This window comes from Rosa chinensis, chromosome 2 (assembly GCF_002994745.2).
Source record: "Rosa chinensis cultivar Old Blush chromosome 2, RchiOBHm-V2, whole genome shotgun sequence".
NCBI classification, from domain to species: Eukaryota; Viridiplantae; Streptophyta; class Magnoliopsida; order Rosales; family Rosaceae; genus Rosa; species Rosa chinensis.
The window spans coordinates 20,829,514-20,846,022 of NC_037089.1; the positions used below are offsets into that span (position 1 = coordinate 20,829,514).

At 39.7% G+C, this 16,509-nt stretch overlaps 3 protein-coding genes across 4 annotated transcripts; all 3 read right to left on the bottom strand.

Moving 5' to 3' along the window:
* Positions 1–777: 777 nt before the first annotated feature.
* Positions 778–2,100, bottom strand: LOC112188584. The gene has a single exon (XM_024327729.2). The coding sequence runs from the start codon at positions 1,920–1,922 to the stop codon at positions 966–968; it is 957 nt and encodes a 318-aa protein (XP_024183497.1). The 5' UTR covers positions 1,923–2,100; the 3' UTR covers positions 778–965.
* A 1,486-nt stretch (positions 2,101–3,586) lies between these two features.
* LOC112186007 lies at positions 3,587–7,653 on the bottom strand. 2 transcript variants are annotated; one of them, XR_002930585.2, is made up of 5 exons: positions 7,205–7,653; positions 6,196–6,652; positions 5,672–5,880; positions 4,473–5,575; positions 3,587–3,857 (listed from the first exon to the last, which is right to left on the bottom strand). XR_002930585.2 is itself a non-coding variant. In XM_024324357.2 (4 exons), exons 1-4 carry the CDS (start codon positions 7,280–7,282, stop codon positions 4,673–4,675), a joined length of 1,647 nt encoding a protein of 548 aa, XP_024180125.1. In that variant the 5' UTR covers positions 7,283–7,653; the 3' UTR covers positions 4,368–4,672. The 2 variants fall into 2 exon arrangements, 1 of the variants encoding a protein (XP_024180125.1); XM_024324357.2 differs by lacking the exon at positions 3,587–3,857 and having other exon boundaries at positions 4,368–5,575.
* A 1,198-nt stretch (positions 7,654–8,851) lies between these two features.
* On the bottom strand, positions 8,852–11,559 carry LOC112186103 (tubulin alpha-3 chain). The gene is made up of 4 exons (XM_024324462.2): positions 11,325–11,559; positions 10,296–10,530; positions 9,839–10,209; positions 8,852–9,746 (listed from the first exon to the last, which is right to left on the bottom strand). Exons 1-4 carry the CDS (start codon positions 11,415–11,417, stop codon positions 9,090–9,092), a joined length of 1,356 nt encoding a protein of 451 aa, XP_024180230.1. The 5' UTR covers positions 11,418–11,559; the 3' UTR covers positions 8,852–9,089.
* Between the last annotated feature and the right edge of the window lie 4,950 nt (positions 11,560–16,509).

A 16,509-nucleotide genomic window follows, 5' to 3' on the forward strand; every position in this document is an offset into this window, starting at 1 on the left:
AGAATGAAATTAACTCGCCAAGAATGAAGATATGACCATGTTATGTTTTTATACGTTGTCATACCAAATATTTAATTTGACTGAGAAAAAACAAAAAAAATGTGAAGAAAAAAAACTAGATATTATACACACAAATAGTTGAAAGATGCCGCGTTTGGCTATTGTCGAATTGACGGAGACAAGCTTAATGGGACCAGCCACAACACTCTACTTCTAACTTTCTAAGATGCAAACGACGTATGTGTAGCAAAGCGCGCACAGCACTCTATCATCCCAAAATGCTCCTTTGTCCAGGACAAAGAGGACAAAGCACAAGATGTCCTATTTTGCGACGTGTAGCAATTTTTCATGCAGAATATATGAAATTCAACACAAAACTGGACCACAATTGATATGGAATCACGAATTATATCTAGCTTCAATTTTGTCTGTTTTGTTGTTGTGGATGAGACCAAATACAGATGGTCAATTTTTTGCCTTACCTTTCCTGTTCTAGGCTAACCAAGGTAACCTTGTTTTTAAGCAATATAAAGAACCTTTTACACGGGTGCGGGATCCTTAATGCCTCCTTCCTCTTTGCTTCTTCTATTGATGTTAATTACTCTTCACAATACCACATATTTCTTTTTCCCGACTGAAAAAAAAATCTATCAGCCCTAGTACCGTTGAAATTCGCCAAAAAAAATTCTATTTATGTTTTCCTATCCGAAAAAGACACCCTCAAATTTAGTATTTTTTACTCTGATTTCGATTTAAAATTAATATAATTGATATGGATAATAATTTAAACCCAATAAATCGAAGTTATGAACCAATTCAAAATCTAAAGCTGACAGACTGAAAAAAATCTAATCTGGAATAAACATTTTTCCTCAAATAAAAAAGTAATTTGGTTCCTTTAGAATTTTAGATCCATTAATCTAATCAATGATTAGCCAAAAAGAAAAATCATCTAACCAGATGGTCTAATTACAAAGCTGACCCTCTAAATACGTTATTACGTTCTCATCAACAACCCCGTTCTCCCCTATCATGTTCTGGTCATGAAGACCAAGCGAGTACACCACATCTTCCCTGGCCCATCCCCCACGCAACAAAACCAACGACAACAACCCCACGCGCCACCCCACATCCTCCTCCCTCCACCGTCCGATCACCTGAGTCCCACACTCCATTTCTCCACCACAACCGTCCATCATCATCATCTCCCTAACCTCCTCCTCCTTCCACCCTCCCTCCCTCAGCCTCCTGCACACCTCATCCAAGCACCCGCCACCCAGCTTCCCGCTCCACCACCGGCGCGTGGCCCCACCCTCCGCCACGTCGCTCCAAAACTCCAACCTCCTCGCCTCCTTCGGAGCCCACGCCGGCGCGTGCGCCATTCCAAACTCCCTGAAGAACCCTGTGACGTCGAAACTCAGAACCCTCACGCTCTGGGAGTCTATATAAAACACTGGATTTCCCGCCAAATTCGGCTCGCAGGGAATGTAACAGTTCCTATACACCGAAACCAAAACCGGCGCTTTCCTCAACAGAGCTTTGACTTTCTCCAACCCCGCGTTGACTCCGCCGCGGTCGGGCCTCGGACCCCAACTCGGACACCAGAGGCTTCCCTCGGAGACTTGCTTGAGGAGGCTGAGGGCCGGGAGGTTGAGGAGGATGTTGAGCTGTTGGGCCGAGGATGCCCGCCAGTTCGGGAATCCCGGCCCAACCGGGAGCCCCTCTTGGAGAATGGGCCGGAGGTCCGGTGGGAAAGTGAAACTGAAGGTGGCCTCAATCGACGCGAGCTCCGCATCGGTGAGGCCCCTTTCAACTGGGATGTTAGAGGATTTCAAGTGGTTGATGAGGATTTTGGCATAAGCGGCGATGGAGAAGCACACGAGGTTTTTGTTGACAGTCGCCTGAGAGCTGTTTCTGGCCATCGGAGAAAAATTGAGAACTCGGGAAAATCAATCGAATCGAAAACGGTGATGAAGAATTGAAGATTGTGAATTGGGGTTTTGGATTTGTTAACTGTATAGCGGAAGATTTGGAGGAAGGAATAAGAATCGTAAACGAGTGAAAGAAAAAAGATGGTGTTTGACTGTGAAGGAGAGAGTTATATATATGCTAACGTCTATTTTGGATGGAAACATGGGTTTGCCTTCCTTAATCGGGAAAACTGGGTGTGAGCGTGTGTGATGGAACATGCATGAGGAGAAAAGTCACGTGCTAAATTTTTCTAGTCTTAGTTGACAAGTTAACCTATTAAGTAAAAAACCCTCTTTCTTTGCTGAAAAAAAAATAGTAGAAAAATCTCTTTTATATGAAAAATGAAAACATCCCTTTCAAAGAAATGAAAACATGGGATTTCCTTCGTTGTGAAGGATATTAAGAAAAATGAGATTCAAACTTTGAGAATTGTACCTAACAGTACCTAGTCGGAGTAGGAAATGTAATCAAGATGTTGATTTCTGTGTAACAACTTTCCTTTCTTGGATATGAAGGAAGACAAATTAGTTGAAGTTAGGAATTATGATGTCATTTGTTGTTAACTATTCTTATCCAAATTTATTTCGAAGGAGACGTTGAACACCCACAAACTACCATTTTATGGTTGGTTAGTAGTCTTCCAATTTGACCAGTTTCTGTGGCAATTTTATCTGCCCCGCTTTTATTAGATTGGATTGTTAACAAATATCATTCAAATTTGTTTTAAGTTTATACTTCTTTGGTCAAGATTTACAGAAACGTACCACAAGTGAAATGTTAGATACATTAACCAGATTAGCTAAAATACTAGATACAAATTAATCATACATAATTATTCATGTGAAATGTTAGATACATTAACCAGATTAGCTAAAATACTAGATACAGATTAATCATACATAATTATTCAAAAGAACTTCGATGAGATAACTAATTACCATTTAAATTGTTTTGTCTTTATTATTTACATAATAACTAATAATACACAATAATTAGTCTGTGAGTTGAACTCAAGACCTTTCACTTACAAAGGAAAGACTAATGTCACTATACAAAACATAAAACAATTTAATTGCAAGTTTTTGTTTTGGACTTTTGGCCGAGGGATGTCTACATATCCAATATATCATAAGAAATTAAGACAATACAATTCTAACTGGAAAATTACATTATTATTATTATTATTATTATTATTATTATTATTATTATTATTTTGAAAAGGGAAAATTACATTATTATCATCATGCAGATTACGATTGTTGAGCAAATGAATAGTTATCAAGGTTTTAAAATTATTAAAATAATGTTCGCTCTGACGTTATGAACTGTGGTATGGTGATTATTTGTAAAACCATGAGCAGCAATATTGAGTCTTAATCTCTTGTACTGTATAGACCAATGGATTTAGATGGTGTAATTCTTTGTTTGTTATTAAGACTCATCCACTATCATGAACAGAAATACCACTAGGTAAAGAACTTGTCTTCTATGTTGAGTCCAATACTCCAATCCACATTGGAGTCACTCCAATTACAAAATACCTCTAGAAGGAGACTTTTCAACTAAGAATAAGATAGATGCTGCAGTAGTCAGTTGTTTTAAATAAGCTAGAAAGATCATGTATAATTGTATCAGTCTGTCTGTAACGTAACCCAGTCTTCATAGCTTGGTTTCGAGTCTTGAAAGTGACACAAAGGTGTGCTAATAATTCAACGACCCTATTTTCTTCTGCGGCCATATTTTAGGGTTTCGGTGCCCGACTGAAACTTCGTCTCATGCTTCATAGTCGTTAAACACTAAAACCTTCTAGAGTCCTGGACCTTTTTAGGAAGAATATGACGCGATACCATTTGTCGTAGGGCACGAATCTCCACCTTTCCTTTTATCTGTTCATCGGAGTACGACTTAGAGTTAGACCTGACCTACAACATAGACTTGCAGTTTAATGGGCAACAGCACATTTTCAGGGAAGAGGGCCATGTATGAACTATGAACCCTAGACAAATTCAAAAGCAAAAGTACAAGTTGATGACCCTTTGTTGATTAATTAAGAGAATGAAATATGATTATATGGGTAGTGTTCCTTGACTAATTTCTGGCATTATTTGTTTTGCCACCGTAAATGCATGTGTCAAAGATTAGATGCATGATCAAGACGAAATCATTATGGTTTAGATGGTTCTGGTTCTGGTTCTGGTTCTGGTTCTGGTTCTGCTTGAGTTCTAATGGTAAAGACCATTTATCCCGTGATACTTCTGAAGTCAAGAAATTTCGTGTTCTAGTGATCGAGAAACTGACATTATGTTATAGAGTGCGAGTTTCCCTGCTTATTTGAGCAAATCTTGTCACTTAGACACTGACACTGATTTATCTTTTAAAGAGTCTCATCTATGTATAGTGCAATATGTAGAATTTAGTATAGCTAGTAGAAAGATTGAAGAAGCAAGACAATACAGTTCCACATGAAAACCGAATGCCTAAAGTGGAGATCGAATTCTTACATATACTTTGCCGCATCTTAGAGAGTCAAAATCCCCTTGTATGTTTACCACATTTTCCAAGATTATACCATCCTGCTCTTCCTAGCTACAAAATTTGGGCCAACATTTCTGTGCAGAGAATGGCAAGCCACATCTTGCAGGATGCATCAAAAGCTTATCATATAAACTCTAAATGCAGACTAGTGGAATAAACTCTGTCACTAGTTATTGGGTGGAGCAAGACACTTTTTGCTAGTTCCTTCTCTATCATCCATTTTGAAGCCACCATCATTGTTTGTTCGAGCAACTTTTTCTGCTCCTGAACTAGATTCATCTCCCATGGTCTCCTCATTGTCATTCTTTCCTGATCCTAACATGGCATCTTCCGGCTTTTCTGAAGCGTCCTCTTCATTTCCAAAACTCCATCCAGGGATGATCTGTCCCCCTTGTATAACAATACCGCTATTGTACAAACCATTGGGGCCAATATTTAGCTCGTTTCTCTCAATTTCAGAGGTATTGTTATAAGGCCATGGGATGTTCTGAGGATAGACAGGGTAGGTAGTCCTACAGTTGTTAGCCTTGACATTAGAAACTTTCATTTCCGAAGAAGCAGAACTCCCATTTCCATATGTTTGGACAGCAGGAAGTTCCTGCTGAAATTGATAGTGGAATGCAGGCATTGTCGAACTGGTTCCATTTATCTCCATATGGCCACCAGAATGTGTGACAACATGTGAGGCATTGTTTCCTTGCTCAACAGCAGCTGTTAAGTGACATGCTTTTTCTTTGTCTTCCACCTTGTTGAGGATTACTTTCTCAAACAAATGTGATTTACTATCAAACTGTTGAGCATTGCATACTACAGATTTTCTGCCACGAGCTCGGCGATGAGACTTATCAGGAGAATGCACTGCATCAGCTGAAGCAACTGATCTCTTTGGTCTCCCTCTCTTTGATGGTTTTGCAGGTAAAACAGCCCCACTAACTTGAGCAGTGGTCTCTTCTGCCACTGCTTTAAGAGAAGACAGTTCTGCTTCGAGCCGTGTTAAGCAATTCTTGTAATCAGTTACTTCTGATTGCAAGTGGTTGATTGCACTCCATAGCTGAACATTTTCTGCAGACTACAATCTCGGAACCAGAAATACTCAGTTTATATCACATCAACTAGACCATAAAATCAGAATACATACGTTTAAAAGGAAAATAAAGATTCATACTTGAGCATCCCAAAGCTGCTGGTGCTTCTTAGAAAGTGTTGCTGGTGCCCTGATAATTCCTTTTTCAAAGGTTTGCCCAAGAGTTGCAGAAAAACTAGGCAGAGGCAGTGATGCAGGTGGCGAAGAGATGCAGCCTCCTGGAAAAGCATATGTGCACAGAGGGTGGGGTGCTTGCGCTTGATTCCACCAAGATAAGGAATCACATGAACCTGTAAACAATAAAGCTTCACCTTCATATGTGCTATCACTCAAATTTTGGCGGCTTGCTGATATTCTAAATATCAAACTAAAAATTTTGTAAGCAAACTTGCATTATACAAGAAATAAATGCTTGTAAAACAGCAAAGATCGCATAATTAAGTACACAAACCATCAATTATCGTCATATAGTATTGAACAATGATTTTTGATAATTTTCTAGTCAGGCATCAAAAGATATAATGTATGCAGATCAATCAGTCATACTGCCGCAAAGAAGTATGTGACGATGCAGAACATGGAAATGACTAAAGTTACATGTTTACCTGGAAAGCCTGGATATGGGTACCCAACATGGTAATAGAAATTGGGAACCTGATTTTGGTTTGTTGTAGATGTTTCACCACTAATATCAGTTGCTCCAACAGCAACAAATGGCTGGAAAGTTGACGGTGCATTGGAGGCAGAAAATGGATAACCAGGCTGCTGTGGTAGCCAAAAGGGAGCAGCTGACTGGGAATAGTTCCGCGGTGGCTGGCCATGCTGGACCTGATGTGGAAACTGCGGCCATTGGCTTATAATGCCAGGCAATGGTGATTGAGTTGCAAAAAAGGGTCTAGACACCAAAGGACATTGCTCCCCACCATGTTGAGGCGTGTACGGCCATGGAAAAGTTACTGGGTATTGGTGACATAGGGAAGGTACGTTGCCATTCGAAGGACTATCAGTGTTTGTACTCTTTGTTAGAGGTTCAGCATTGTCTTGGCTTTGGTGATCCTTGCTCTGTGTAGGTACAGATTGACCATTTTTTAAGTTGAAGAAAGTGGAAGTTTACAAATTTGAGTCTTGTTCACTAGAGCATGCATTTTTTATTGTTCAAGATACAAGGAAATAGCTCAAATTTTCTTCAGAATTCTCAATATCTCAGACAATGGAAGCAGGTAAACAGTAACAATTACAGATTAACAAACACAAAATGACAGATTAAACAAAAAGAAGGATGAGTTACTGTCATTTGCAATAGATGAACTAAACTACCCAATTACAGAGATGTAAGAATCAGACGCCTAAGAAGAAGGGGTTGAAAGAAACCCTCAAAGACAACATCTTTGTGTATTTCTCTTACTTTAGGCCAAATAAACTACAAGATTAGATGAAAACCCAAAAGATAAAAGAAAAGAAAACACCCAAAAACAAAAAAAAACAGTGAAACCCCACAGAGGTCAAGCTCAGCATTGTGCTTTTTTCATTATAAAGCTTTAGATTGAAGTATTAAATCCACAATTTTTACAAACAATTACAGAAAAATTAGAAAAGGAAAAAGAGGGTTCATACCAAGAAATGGTGGTCTGTCTCTAGTTCCTGACTAGTGGTGCAAGCAACTTTCTCATCCTTCTTCCTCTTCTTCTCCATTGCATTAATCAAAGAGCCCTCTTTTATCTTTTAGCTTTTCTGTTTTTCCAGCTTATGAGGACACTCTTTGTGATACTTTGAGAAGCTTCCTGATATTCAAGTAGAGAGTAAAGTTGCTATGCCTATGCTGTAGGTTACAGTATAGTAGATGTGGGAAAAGACAAAGGGGATCAAAGCTATTAAGGAAGGAGCAGGAAAAAAGGGCCCAAATGTCTTCAACAGGGAATATTGTGAAGGAATTTTTCACAGGCTTTCTGGTTCTTGTTCTTGTTGCAGATTTGTCTGTTCTTGGACCAAACTAATATTTTGTAAAAGTAAATTGCAATATTATACTTGGTGCACTTTGCAATTCTAGTCCAAGACCAACAGTGAGAATTGAGACACCACCACGAGAAAACTTGGAACAAAAGGCTGTGGGAATTTGTGTTTCTCTTCACTTATTTTAGAAATTTTCTGCTAGAAAACGAATTCCGTAAAAACAAAAAATAAAAAACATATTACCCGCTGAAATTATCATGATAGTGTGAAACTAGTCATTAGAGGTCATATAAAAGTGATTTTTCCATTAAGAAAACAAATTTCAGGCTACACAGAAACAAAAATCTGACCTCAAACAATCTCGACTCGATTATTCTCTCTCTCTAACCACTTCAGCTAGCCTAAAGGGCAATAAGACAATAAGAAAACATAATTTTTTCCCCCCATCAATAAGAAGAGGACTACCCAACGAGCGATCAATAATGCGTTTTTTTTTTTTTGATACACAGAAATCAACAATGTTTGAATTACGAGACCTTCTCCTATTCACTTATTAGAGCAACTTCAACAAATTCCCTATATTTTGATTTTTCTCTACTTTAAGGAAAAATAAACTTCTTGTGCTCCAACAGATTCCCTATAAGAGCAACTCCAACAGCTTCCCTATAACTATCCCTATTTTAGGGAAAGTGAGGAAAGAGAAAACCAAATTTCCTATATTTACAGCAAACTCTAAAATTTTAAGGAAGCATATGGAGATTTTAGAGATTGTTGTAAAATAGGGAATATGTTGGAGTTGGAGAAGAAAAAGAGGCTAAAGCTTTTACTTTTGTTTCTCTATAATACAAAAATTATAGGGAAGCTGTTGCAATTGCTCATAAATTACGAGTGCATTTCTCCAATTGTGACAAAATCAAAGTCCTTAAGTATCTCACGCAAAAACAAATGAAAACTTTTCTACTACAATACGCTTCAAAACGAAACATTTTTCAAAAAACAAGAACTAATTTTATCGAGTAACAATAGCCTTTATAACTAGTAGGAGATCCTGAATTCAACTAAGAACTTATTATTATAAATTTTCCGCTGTTATGTGATAAAAAAAATGCATAAATAAATGTTAAAAAAGAACTAAGGGATCAACACTACAGAAAAGAACACATTTTAGTGTATGGAAGACCACCCCTCTACTATATTGCTGTAGTCAAACAGGGCATTCTCCAATGGTTCCTCTGGTTATGTGCCTGCACTGCACGTGTGTAGTGTACATTTTTTTTTCTTGGTAACGGAAAAAGAGTCGAATTCAGATCATAGAATAATAGTACCGAGATGAACACTCAACATTAAAGCTTCGAATATAACAGCAAAGCCACATTCATAGGAGTCTAGTACAGGAAACAAAAATATAACCACACCAGAGTTGCGGAACAAATATAACCACACCAGAGTTGCTTCAAGTTTTCAAACTAAAATGATAGAAACACACCACAAGCACATAGCAACTATAAGAAACACAATCTAACTGGCTAGACACGGATGATGTAAGTACTCAATACTCATCTCCCTCATCACCGTCTTCGCCCTCCTCGCCCTCAGCACCAACCTCCTCATAGTCCTTCTCCAGGGCAGCAAGATCCTCACGGGCCTCAGAGAACTCACCTTCCTCCATTCCCTCACCGACATACCAGTGGACGAAGGCCCTCTTGGCATACATGAGGTCAAACTTGTGGTCAATGCGTGAGAACACCTCAGCAACGCTGGTGGAGTTTGAGATCATGCACACTGCCCTCTGAACCTTGGCGAGATCACCACCTGGAACAACAGTTGGGGGCTGGTAGTTGATACCACATTTGAATCCAGTGGGGCACCAGTCAACAAATTGGATGGTACGCTTGGTCTTGATGGTGGCAACAGCTGCGTTGACATCCTTGGGCACCACATCACCTCTGTACATGAGACAGCAGGCCATGTATTTACCATGGCGAGGATCGCACTTGGCCATCATGGAGGAAGGCTCGAATGCGCTGTTGGTGATCTCTGCAACTGAAAGCTGCTCATGATATGCCTTCTCAGCTGAGATAACAGGGGCATAAGATGAAAGCATGAAGTGGATTCTGGGGTATGGGACAAGATTGGTCTGGAATTCAGTCACATCCACATTCAAGGCACCATCAAACCTCAGAGATGCAGTCAGAGATGAGATAACCTAAAACAGACAGCAAAAGGAAATTAGTATCCATATCCCTTAAATGAGTAACAAGCAAAGTGCTAAATTAAAAAGAGAAGACAGGACATTACCTGTGAAACGAGGCGGTTGAGGTTGGTATAGGTAGGGCGTTCAATGTCAAGGGAGCGCCTGCATATGTCATAGATGGCCTCATTATCCAACAGCACAGCAACATCAGTGTGTTCCAGAAGGGAGTGGGTTGAGAGAACACTGTTGTAGGGCTCAACCACAGAGGTAGATACTTGTGGAGAGGGGTAGACAGTGAATCCAAGCTTGGACTTCTTGCCATAGTCCACTGAGAGACGTTCCAGTAAAAGGGAGCCAAGGCCTGAACCAGTGCCTCCACCCACGGCATTGAAAACAAGGAACCCTTGGAGACCAGTGCAGTTGTCAGCAAGCTTTCGAATACGGTCCAGGCACAGGTCAACAATCTCTTTCCCAACTGATAAAGAAGAAAGACAAACATAAGCAGTTTGACATTTAACAGGGAAAAAAAATCGCAAACAAAGAGAGGAGTAAAATAGTAACTGGTATAGTGGCCACGAGCAAAGTTGTTAGCTGCATCTTCCTTGCCACTGATGAGCTGTTCAGGGTGGAAGAGTTGGCGGTATGTTCCAGTCCTCACTTCATCAATGACGGTGGGCTCCAAATCGACAAACACTGCACGAGGCACATGCTTCCCAGCACCAGTCTCACTGAAGAAGGTGTTGAAAGCATCATCACCTCCACCAACGGTCTTGTCACTTGGCATCTGGCCATCAGGCTGTTGAAAACATCAAATACAATCTTTAGCATCGCATTGCATCAAACCAACCAAACCAATTCATATGTGAAAATGTTTTGTGATTGCATCGGTATTTCAACCAAATGAGTGAAAACCCTTTTCTATGTCACATGGGAATGCAAGTACTCTTGGATTAAAACCAAAACCATTTGTTCTGTTCCACCATAAATCCTAATAGTTTGGAGTTTTAGAATATCATCAAAAAAAAAACCAATTCATAACTAAAACTCATTTCCAGTTTGACTATAGGTATCAGGACTGCAAACCACACAATACCGAATAACTACCGAAAATGCACTGTCAATACTAGCAGATCTACAAGCAACACTTTACACCAGCATTTCAAACCTAGCATTTGTGAATGCAGAACGTTCAATCAAATTCTAATATCTCATACAGATACAGAAATCCAATTAAACATAAATTACAAGATGCAATACACCAAAGTTCGCCTAAATTTACAGCATCATTAGTCAGAAATTTAACAGATCTAATCAAAGCAAAACCAAACAAGTGCTCTGTATCGCATAGACCAAGAGAAACCCTAGATCCGTCCACAAAATCACAAATCCAACTTCATCCAGCCAATCACAGACAAGATTACTTAAAATCAGTCACCAACTCCGTCAATGTACAACAAATAGCACCAAAAAACCTAGATCCAGCAGAAAATGAAGCAGATCTACAAACCACGAGTCCGATTTTGGAAACAAAAACGCATCAGAGGCCTAGATCTAGCCAAATCGGAGCCGCGAAACGAAGAGAAACAGTACCTGAATTCCATGCTCGAGGCAGTAAAGCTCCCAGCAGGCGTTTCCGACCTGAATACCGGCCTGACCGATGTGGATAGAAATGCACTCCCTCATTTTCGGTTGAAGACGAATTGAAGGCGAAGATTTGACGGAGAGATGAGGCTGGGATCGGAGAGAGAAGCAGAGACGGAGAGAACCAAAACGGGGCGTTTATTAAGACGCCTGAGGTGGAAGAGAAGGCAATGATGGGGTAGCCTATCGGTGGGTCGGGGTTTTTATAAGAGGGATTAGGAGCGGGAAGGGAAAACCCAACCGCGGTTAAACTACAGCGGTGAATAGTTAATTTTTTTGGCTGGCGTGAGGGGGATTGTACGTTGGAAGGTGATTTTGCCTTTTACGGTTTTATCTTACTCTGGCTTTAACCGCGCTCCTTGTTTCACGGGACGGTTTTAATTTTCGGCTAAATTCAAATTTTGAAATGGTTTTTTAATTTAAAAGTTTGAACCAAACGACGGAAAAGGAAAAAAAGGCTTCAAAGCGACGTCGAATGGTATCTACCGACTGCACGTGGAAGCACGTGCTTTAAGAACCCAAAGTTACAAAGCAAAAAGTGATGGACTGATTTACTGTGGGGCTTGACAGTTGACACGTTCCTATATTTTTAATACACCTTTTTTCTTTTTTTCTTTTTTCTTTTTGAGATATGATATTTATATCAACATTTATCTTTCAAAAATTCTTATTCTGTTAATACTTTTATTGTAGCACTTTGCACTACTTATTCACTTTAGAAAGCTCGTAATGATCTTATTTTTAGAAATAAAATATATATTTCAATTCAAATAATCCATGCTACAGCCTGTTATCTGTTTCTTTATGATTATTCTAATCCTAATTCTCCAAGAAGAAGTTGTTCTCAGACCCTAATTAAATGGCAGCCACCTTATACTAGTTTCTTGAAATTAAATTTTGATGGTTCAGTTTTACAGAATCACAGTAGTGTAGGAGACTTTGTTTTTAGGAATGCATAAGTTGAGCCTATTTTAGCAGTTGCGAACCACCTTGGCTCATATTATGTCCTTACTATTGAGGCTATGGCTCTTAGACCAGGCTTGCATGCTGCTTGGTTGCATGGATTTTCCCATATTGAAGTTGAAGGTGATTCTAAGCTTTTGATTGACAGTATAACTAGTTGCATTCAAACGCCCTGGAGAATCAAGCCTCTAGTTCAAGATATTCTCAAGTTAGCCACTTTTCTCAACTCAGTTTCTTTTACGCATGTGAAGAGGGAATCGAATTTCTTAGCTGATGCTATTGCCTTTGTTGGTCATCACGATCCTGCTCAGAGTTAGAATAAATCTTTACCCCTAGCTGCTAGTCATGTGTTTCTATTTGATGAATTAGGTCTTGGTTGTGCTAGAGGGTTTGTTTTGTTTAGGGTTTTGCTTTGTCGAAAAAAAAAAAAAAACACATTTAATTTTTCAAGTTCAATGAAATTTTTGATATTTTTAATGAAAATATCAAGCATGTTCAAGTAAATCCAGAATATGTGTCTTGCCCAAACTCTAGGTTACTTGCTCTAGTTGTAATAGAGTTTGTATTAGAAATAATCTCAGGGAATGTTAGTAGATATCCAATCAATGTACGATTATATTTCCATGTACAACTCTATCCCTATGCTTGTAATCCTCTATATAAATATGCCCATATTATCAATGAAAGTACGATTCAATTCTCTTCCAATTTTAGTTTTCCTAAAACATGTTATCAGCACGACGCCCTAACCCTGAAACCCTAATTTCGTAGCCCTCAAATCTGAGCAACTACCGTAGCAAAACTTGTAGCCCCCAATTCCAGGAGCCCAGAACCTGAGGCGGCGCCACCGGAAAAGTACTGAACCGACATCAAGAAGATAAAAAAAAATCCCCTGCCCAGTTCGCATTCTTCCAAACCGCATTCTCCTATCAAATTTTGTCACCACCGACATCTTAACTCCAAAATCCGAGAACCGAAAAAATATCTCCTGGAACCGACCTTAAAGTAGCCGGACCGACCCGCAGAACCGCCACATCCATGAACCGTCAAACTCCTAGCCTAGTCTTTATCTAGTCGAGCCCAACACAAGGAGCAACCCAGACCTTCCCTAGCAGAGCCTAGCGCAAGAAGCAGCCCAAAAGAAAGAAAGAGGAGGCGCGGGCTAGCAAAGAAGAAAAGAAGAAAGAAAATAAAAGAGAGCCATGCGGCCCACTGACAGAAAAGAAAGAAAGAAAGAAAAAAAACAGAGAGGCCTGCAACCCACTAACAGAAAAGAAAAGAAAAAAGAGGCATGTGGCTCACTAATAGAAGAAGAAGTAAAGGCCCACCAGAAGAAGCAGCCCACCGACCAACTCCCGCCACCTTCAACAGCCGCTGACCACTGGCCATTTTCTGACAGCCGCTGGCCACCGGCCATTTTCCGGTGGAATTTCCAGTGACTTTTTAGATAATTTTCCAACGACTTTTAGATCACTATTTCGAGGCATTTTTGGCTTTTTTTTTTACTAAAAGTTCCCCTTTTTGAGTTTTTTTTTTCAATTTCTCTTCTTTTTATTGAGGACTTGTAACCTCCCATCTTCTACTCCCCCCCCCCTTTCTTCTTTATAAGCGAGACCAAAAGCTGAACTATGGGGGTTCGTGCTCACTCCAAACTTGGAGCTTGTAGAGTCCTCCAAACTTAGAGTTTGTTGAGAAGTTATGATCAACCACAAACACATCATTGCTTCGATCTAATTCAATACCTCTTGGAATCAAATATCTTTGAAGCGACTATGCTCAGAATTCTTAATTTCTTAGGAGCAACTACGCTCATAAATTTTATTGTTTTCGTGGTAGCCTTTTTCGCTCCGAAACTAACCATTTTTCTTGTTCTATATCAGGATGAGTAACCTAAACACAATCTGGACTTCGCTCCATTGGGAACAAATGGCTCTAGATATCACAAGTGGGTTCGTGATGTTCGCCAACATCTTAAGGCCAATGGAATCCTAGATACGATTCTCGAACCCAGCCAGGACATGTTAACTGTTGAGCAAGCTCAAGTTTTGGAAGCAAATAGAGCAGCCTTGGAAGCAAATAAGGCGAAAGCCATCATTCTAATGACTCGTCATATGGATGATTCGCTCTAATACGAGTATATCAATGAAGAAGACACCAAAAGGCTATGGGTCTCACTCGAAGAAAGATTTGGCAACGTCTGTGACTCCCTGCTTCCTGAACTAGAAGTGAGATGACATAGTGACAGGACCCGACCCAGGAATCACCCCAATTACCTGGATACGAGCCTGCGGGGCCCACATTAAGCGAAATCCTACCGAAAATTCGGCAGAACCTCCCCTAAATATGGGCTACCCAAAAATTTCACAAACCTGGATATGATTACAACATTAACTTCTACTCAACCTACAATATCATATTTACAATCCAAGCACATATATTACATCCGGAAAGTTCAAAGCCCAATATAACCTCCGTAAGCAACCACAATCCGAACAACAACATCCATCAAAATCAAAAGAAAAGGCTTATCAGAGCAACACTAAAACTAAGCCGATATCATACAAGGTAGGTTAAGTAATAACCTACGGACAAAAACGGAAGCGCTGATTCCCAAAGTCCTTGAGCCTGGACGCAATCTCGGCTAATCTGAAATCTGGGCATTTGAAAACGAAGGGCCCAGGGGAAAACATATAAAATCCATTAGAGTGAGTGGACAAAACCGAAACTAGAATCAAAACAATTTATGGTATGCTTCCCCATTTCTCTTTTTAACAAAACCATCATGCAGCGAGTCTTTTTTTCCAAGAAACTCATTTGATTACTAGGAAGGACTGCTTCCTAGGCATCTCATGCCATCGGGGAGGGACTGCCACCCGATGACGCATCGGAAGGGACTGCCAACCGGAGTAGGAGGCGGTGATTAGTTGGGACTGCCAACTAGCCACAGGTAGTAGAAGGGACTGCCGACTAACTACCTCAAGTCATCTGGAAGGGACTGCCGACCAGATGACGCATCGGGTGGGACTGCCACCCGAGCTGTAGTCTGGAAGGGACTGCCAACCAGACTATTACCTAGAAGGGTCTGCCAACTAGGTAAGATACGCATGCGCCAAACTGGCCTCCTTGTCAACTGTTTCCTTTTTAATCCTTTTCTTTCCATAAAATCACATTTCAAAACTTAATACCATGCTGCATGCATTATTTTAACAAAATAAAAGTCCACTCACAAGTGAATCCCGCAGCTAACCCTGCTGCCTGTCTGTGTCCTCCTCGCTCGAGGGCTCAGTACGTCCTGTCACAATAAAATAGGATATAATTAACCATATAATGAGATACTCTCAAAAACAACTCATTCCCCTCGGAATAAGCATCCGTTATTCACAAATGGTTATAAAACGCCCATCCATTAATTTGAGATTAAATTCTATCATTTCTTTACAATCTCAATGCCCTCTAACTCAAACTACTCAACCGATTTTTAATTCGATTCTCAATCGATCAAGGACTTCACTTAATTTAAATCTTCACAAGAACCTTTCGATAACTAAACAAATTTTTAATTCACTTCCTTCATCAAAAATTACCACCAAATTATAATATAAATCCTTTCCAAAAATTTCCAAATTCATTCTTAACCTTCCTTATTTCCACTCACATTCCCATCTCTCAATTTCAACTCCTCTCTAAATTCTCTTTTCCAAAACACAATCTCCACTCCAAACTCCTCCACAAAATAGAACAATTCCACATTCTTTCTTAATTTTTCTCTCCTTTGCAAAATCACAATTTCAACTCTAACAATCTCAAATTCTCTCTACTTCCTAACAAATAATTCATAATAGCCCTTTACCAAGAGTTTTCACCCAACACTACAAACATGACAAATCCATCAACCATGTTCAACATCACAACCAAAGAAAACTCAATATCAAACAAACTTCAAGTTTAACACAAACTCCAAGATTAAATTCAATTCCAATCAACCTATTTATTCCAAAATCAACTTCATAACCCACACAAATATCTCTAAACCTGCAGCAGCCACCAAAAACAAGCAAAAATATCCAGAAAAATCAAACAAGAACCCAAGAATTCGAGAGTTACTGTTCACAGTCTCAAACACCTTCAAATCTTCCTCCACAGCCCAAAACAAGCTGCAACAAGGTTAGGA

Bases quoted from the DNA above. Each gene is read 5' to 3' on its own strand.
- LOC112186007 (XM_024324357.2), bottom strand. From the start codon at position 7,282: ATGGAGAAGAAGAGGAAGAAGGATGAGAAAGTTGCTTGCACCACTAGT. The intron at 6,653-7,204 runs GTATGAACCCTC...GTACCTACACAG, and splicing joins AGACAGACCACCATTTCTTG to AGCAAGGATCACCAAAGCCA. The intron at 5,881-6,195 runs GTAAACATGTAA...TATTGTTTACAG, and splicing joins CCCATATCCAGGCTTTCCAG to GTTCATGTGATTCCTTATCT.
- LOC112188584 (XM_024327729.2), bottom strand. From the start codon at position 1,922: ATGGCCAGAAACAGCTCTCAGGCGACTGTCAACAAAAACCTCGTGTGC.
- LOC112186103 (XM_024324462.2), bottom strand. From the start codon at position 11,417: ATGAGGGAGTGCATTTCTATCCACATCGGTCAGGCCGGTATTCAGGTC. The intron at 10,531-11,324 runs GTACTGTTTCTC...TGTTTTCAACAG, and splicing joins GCCTCGAGCATGGAATTCAG to CCTGATGGCCAGATGCCAAG. The intron at 9,747-9,838 runs GTAATGTCCTGT...TGTCTGTTTTAG, and splicing joins TCAACCGCCTCGTTTCACAG to GTTATCTCATCTCTGACTGC.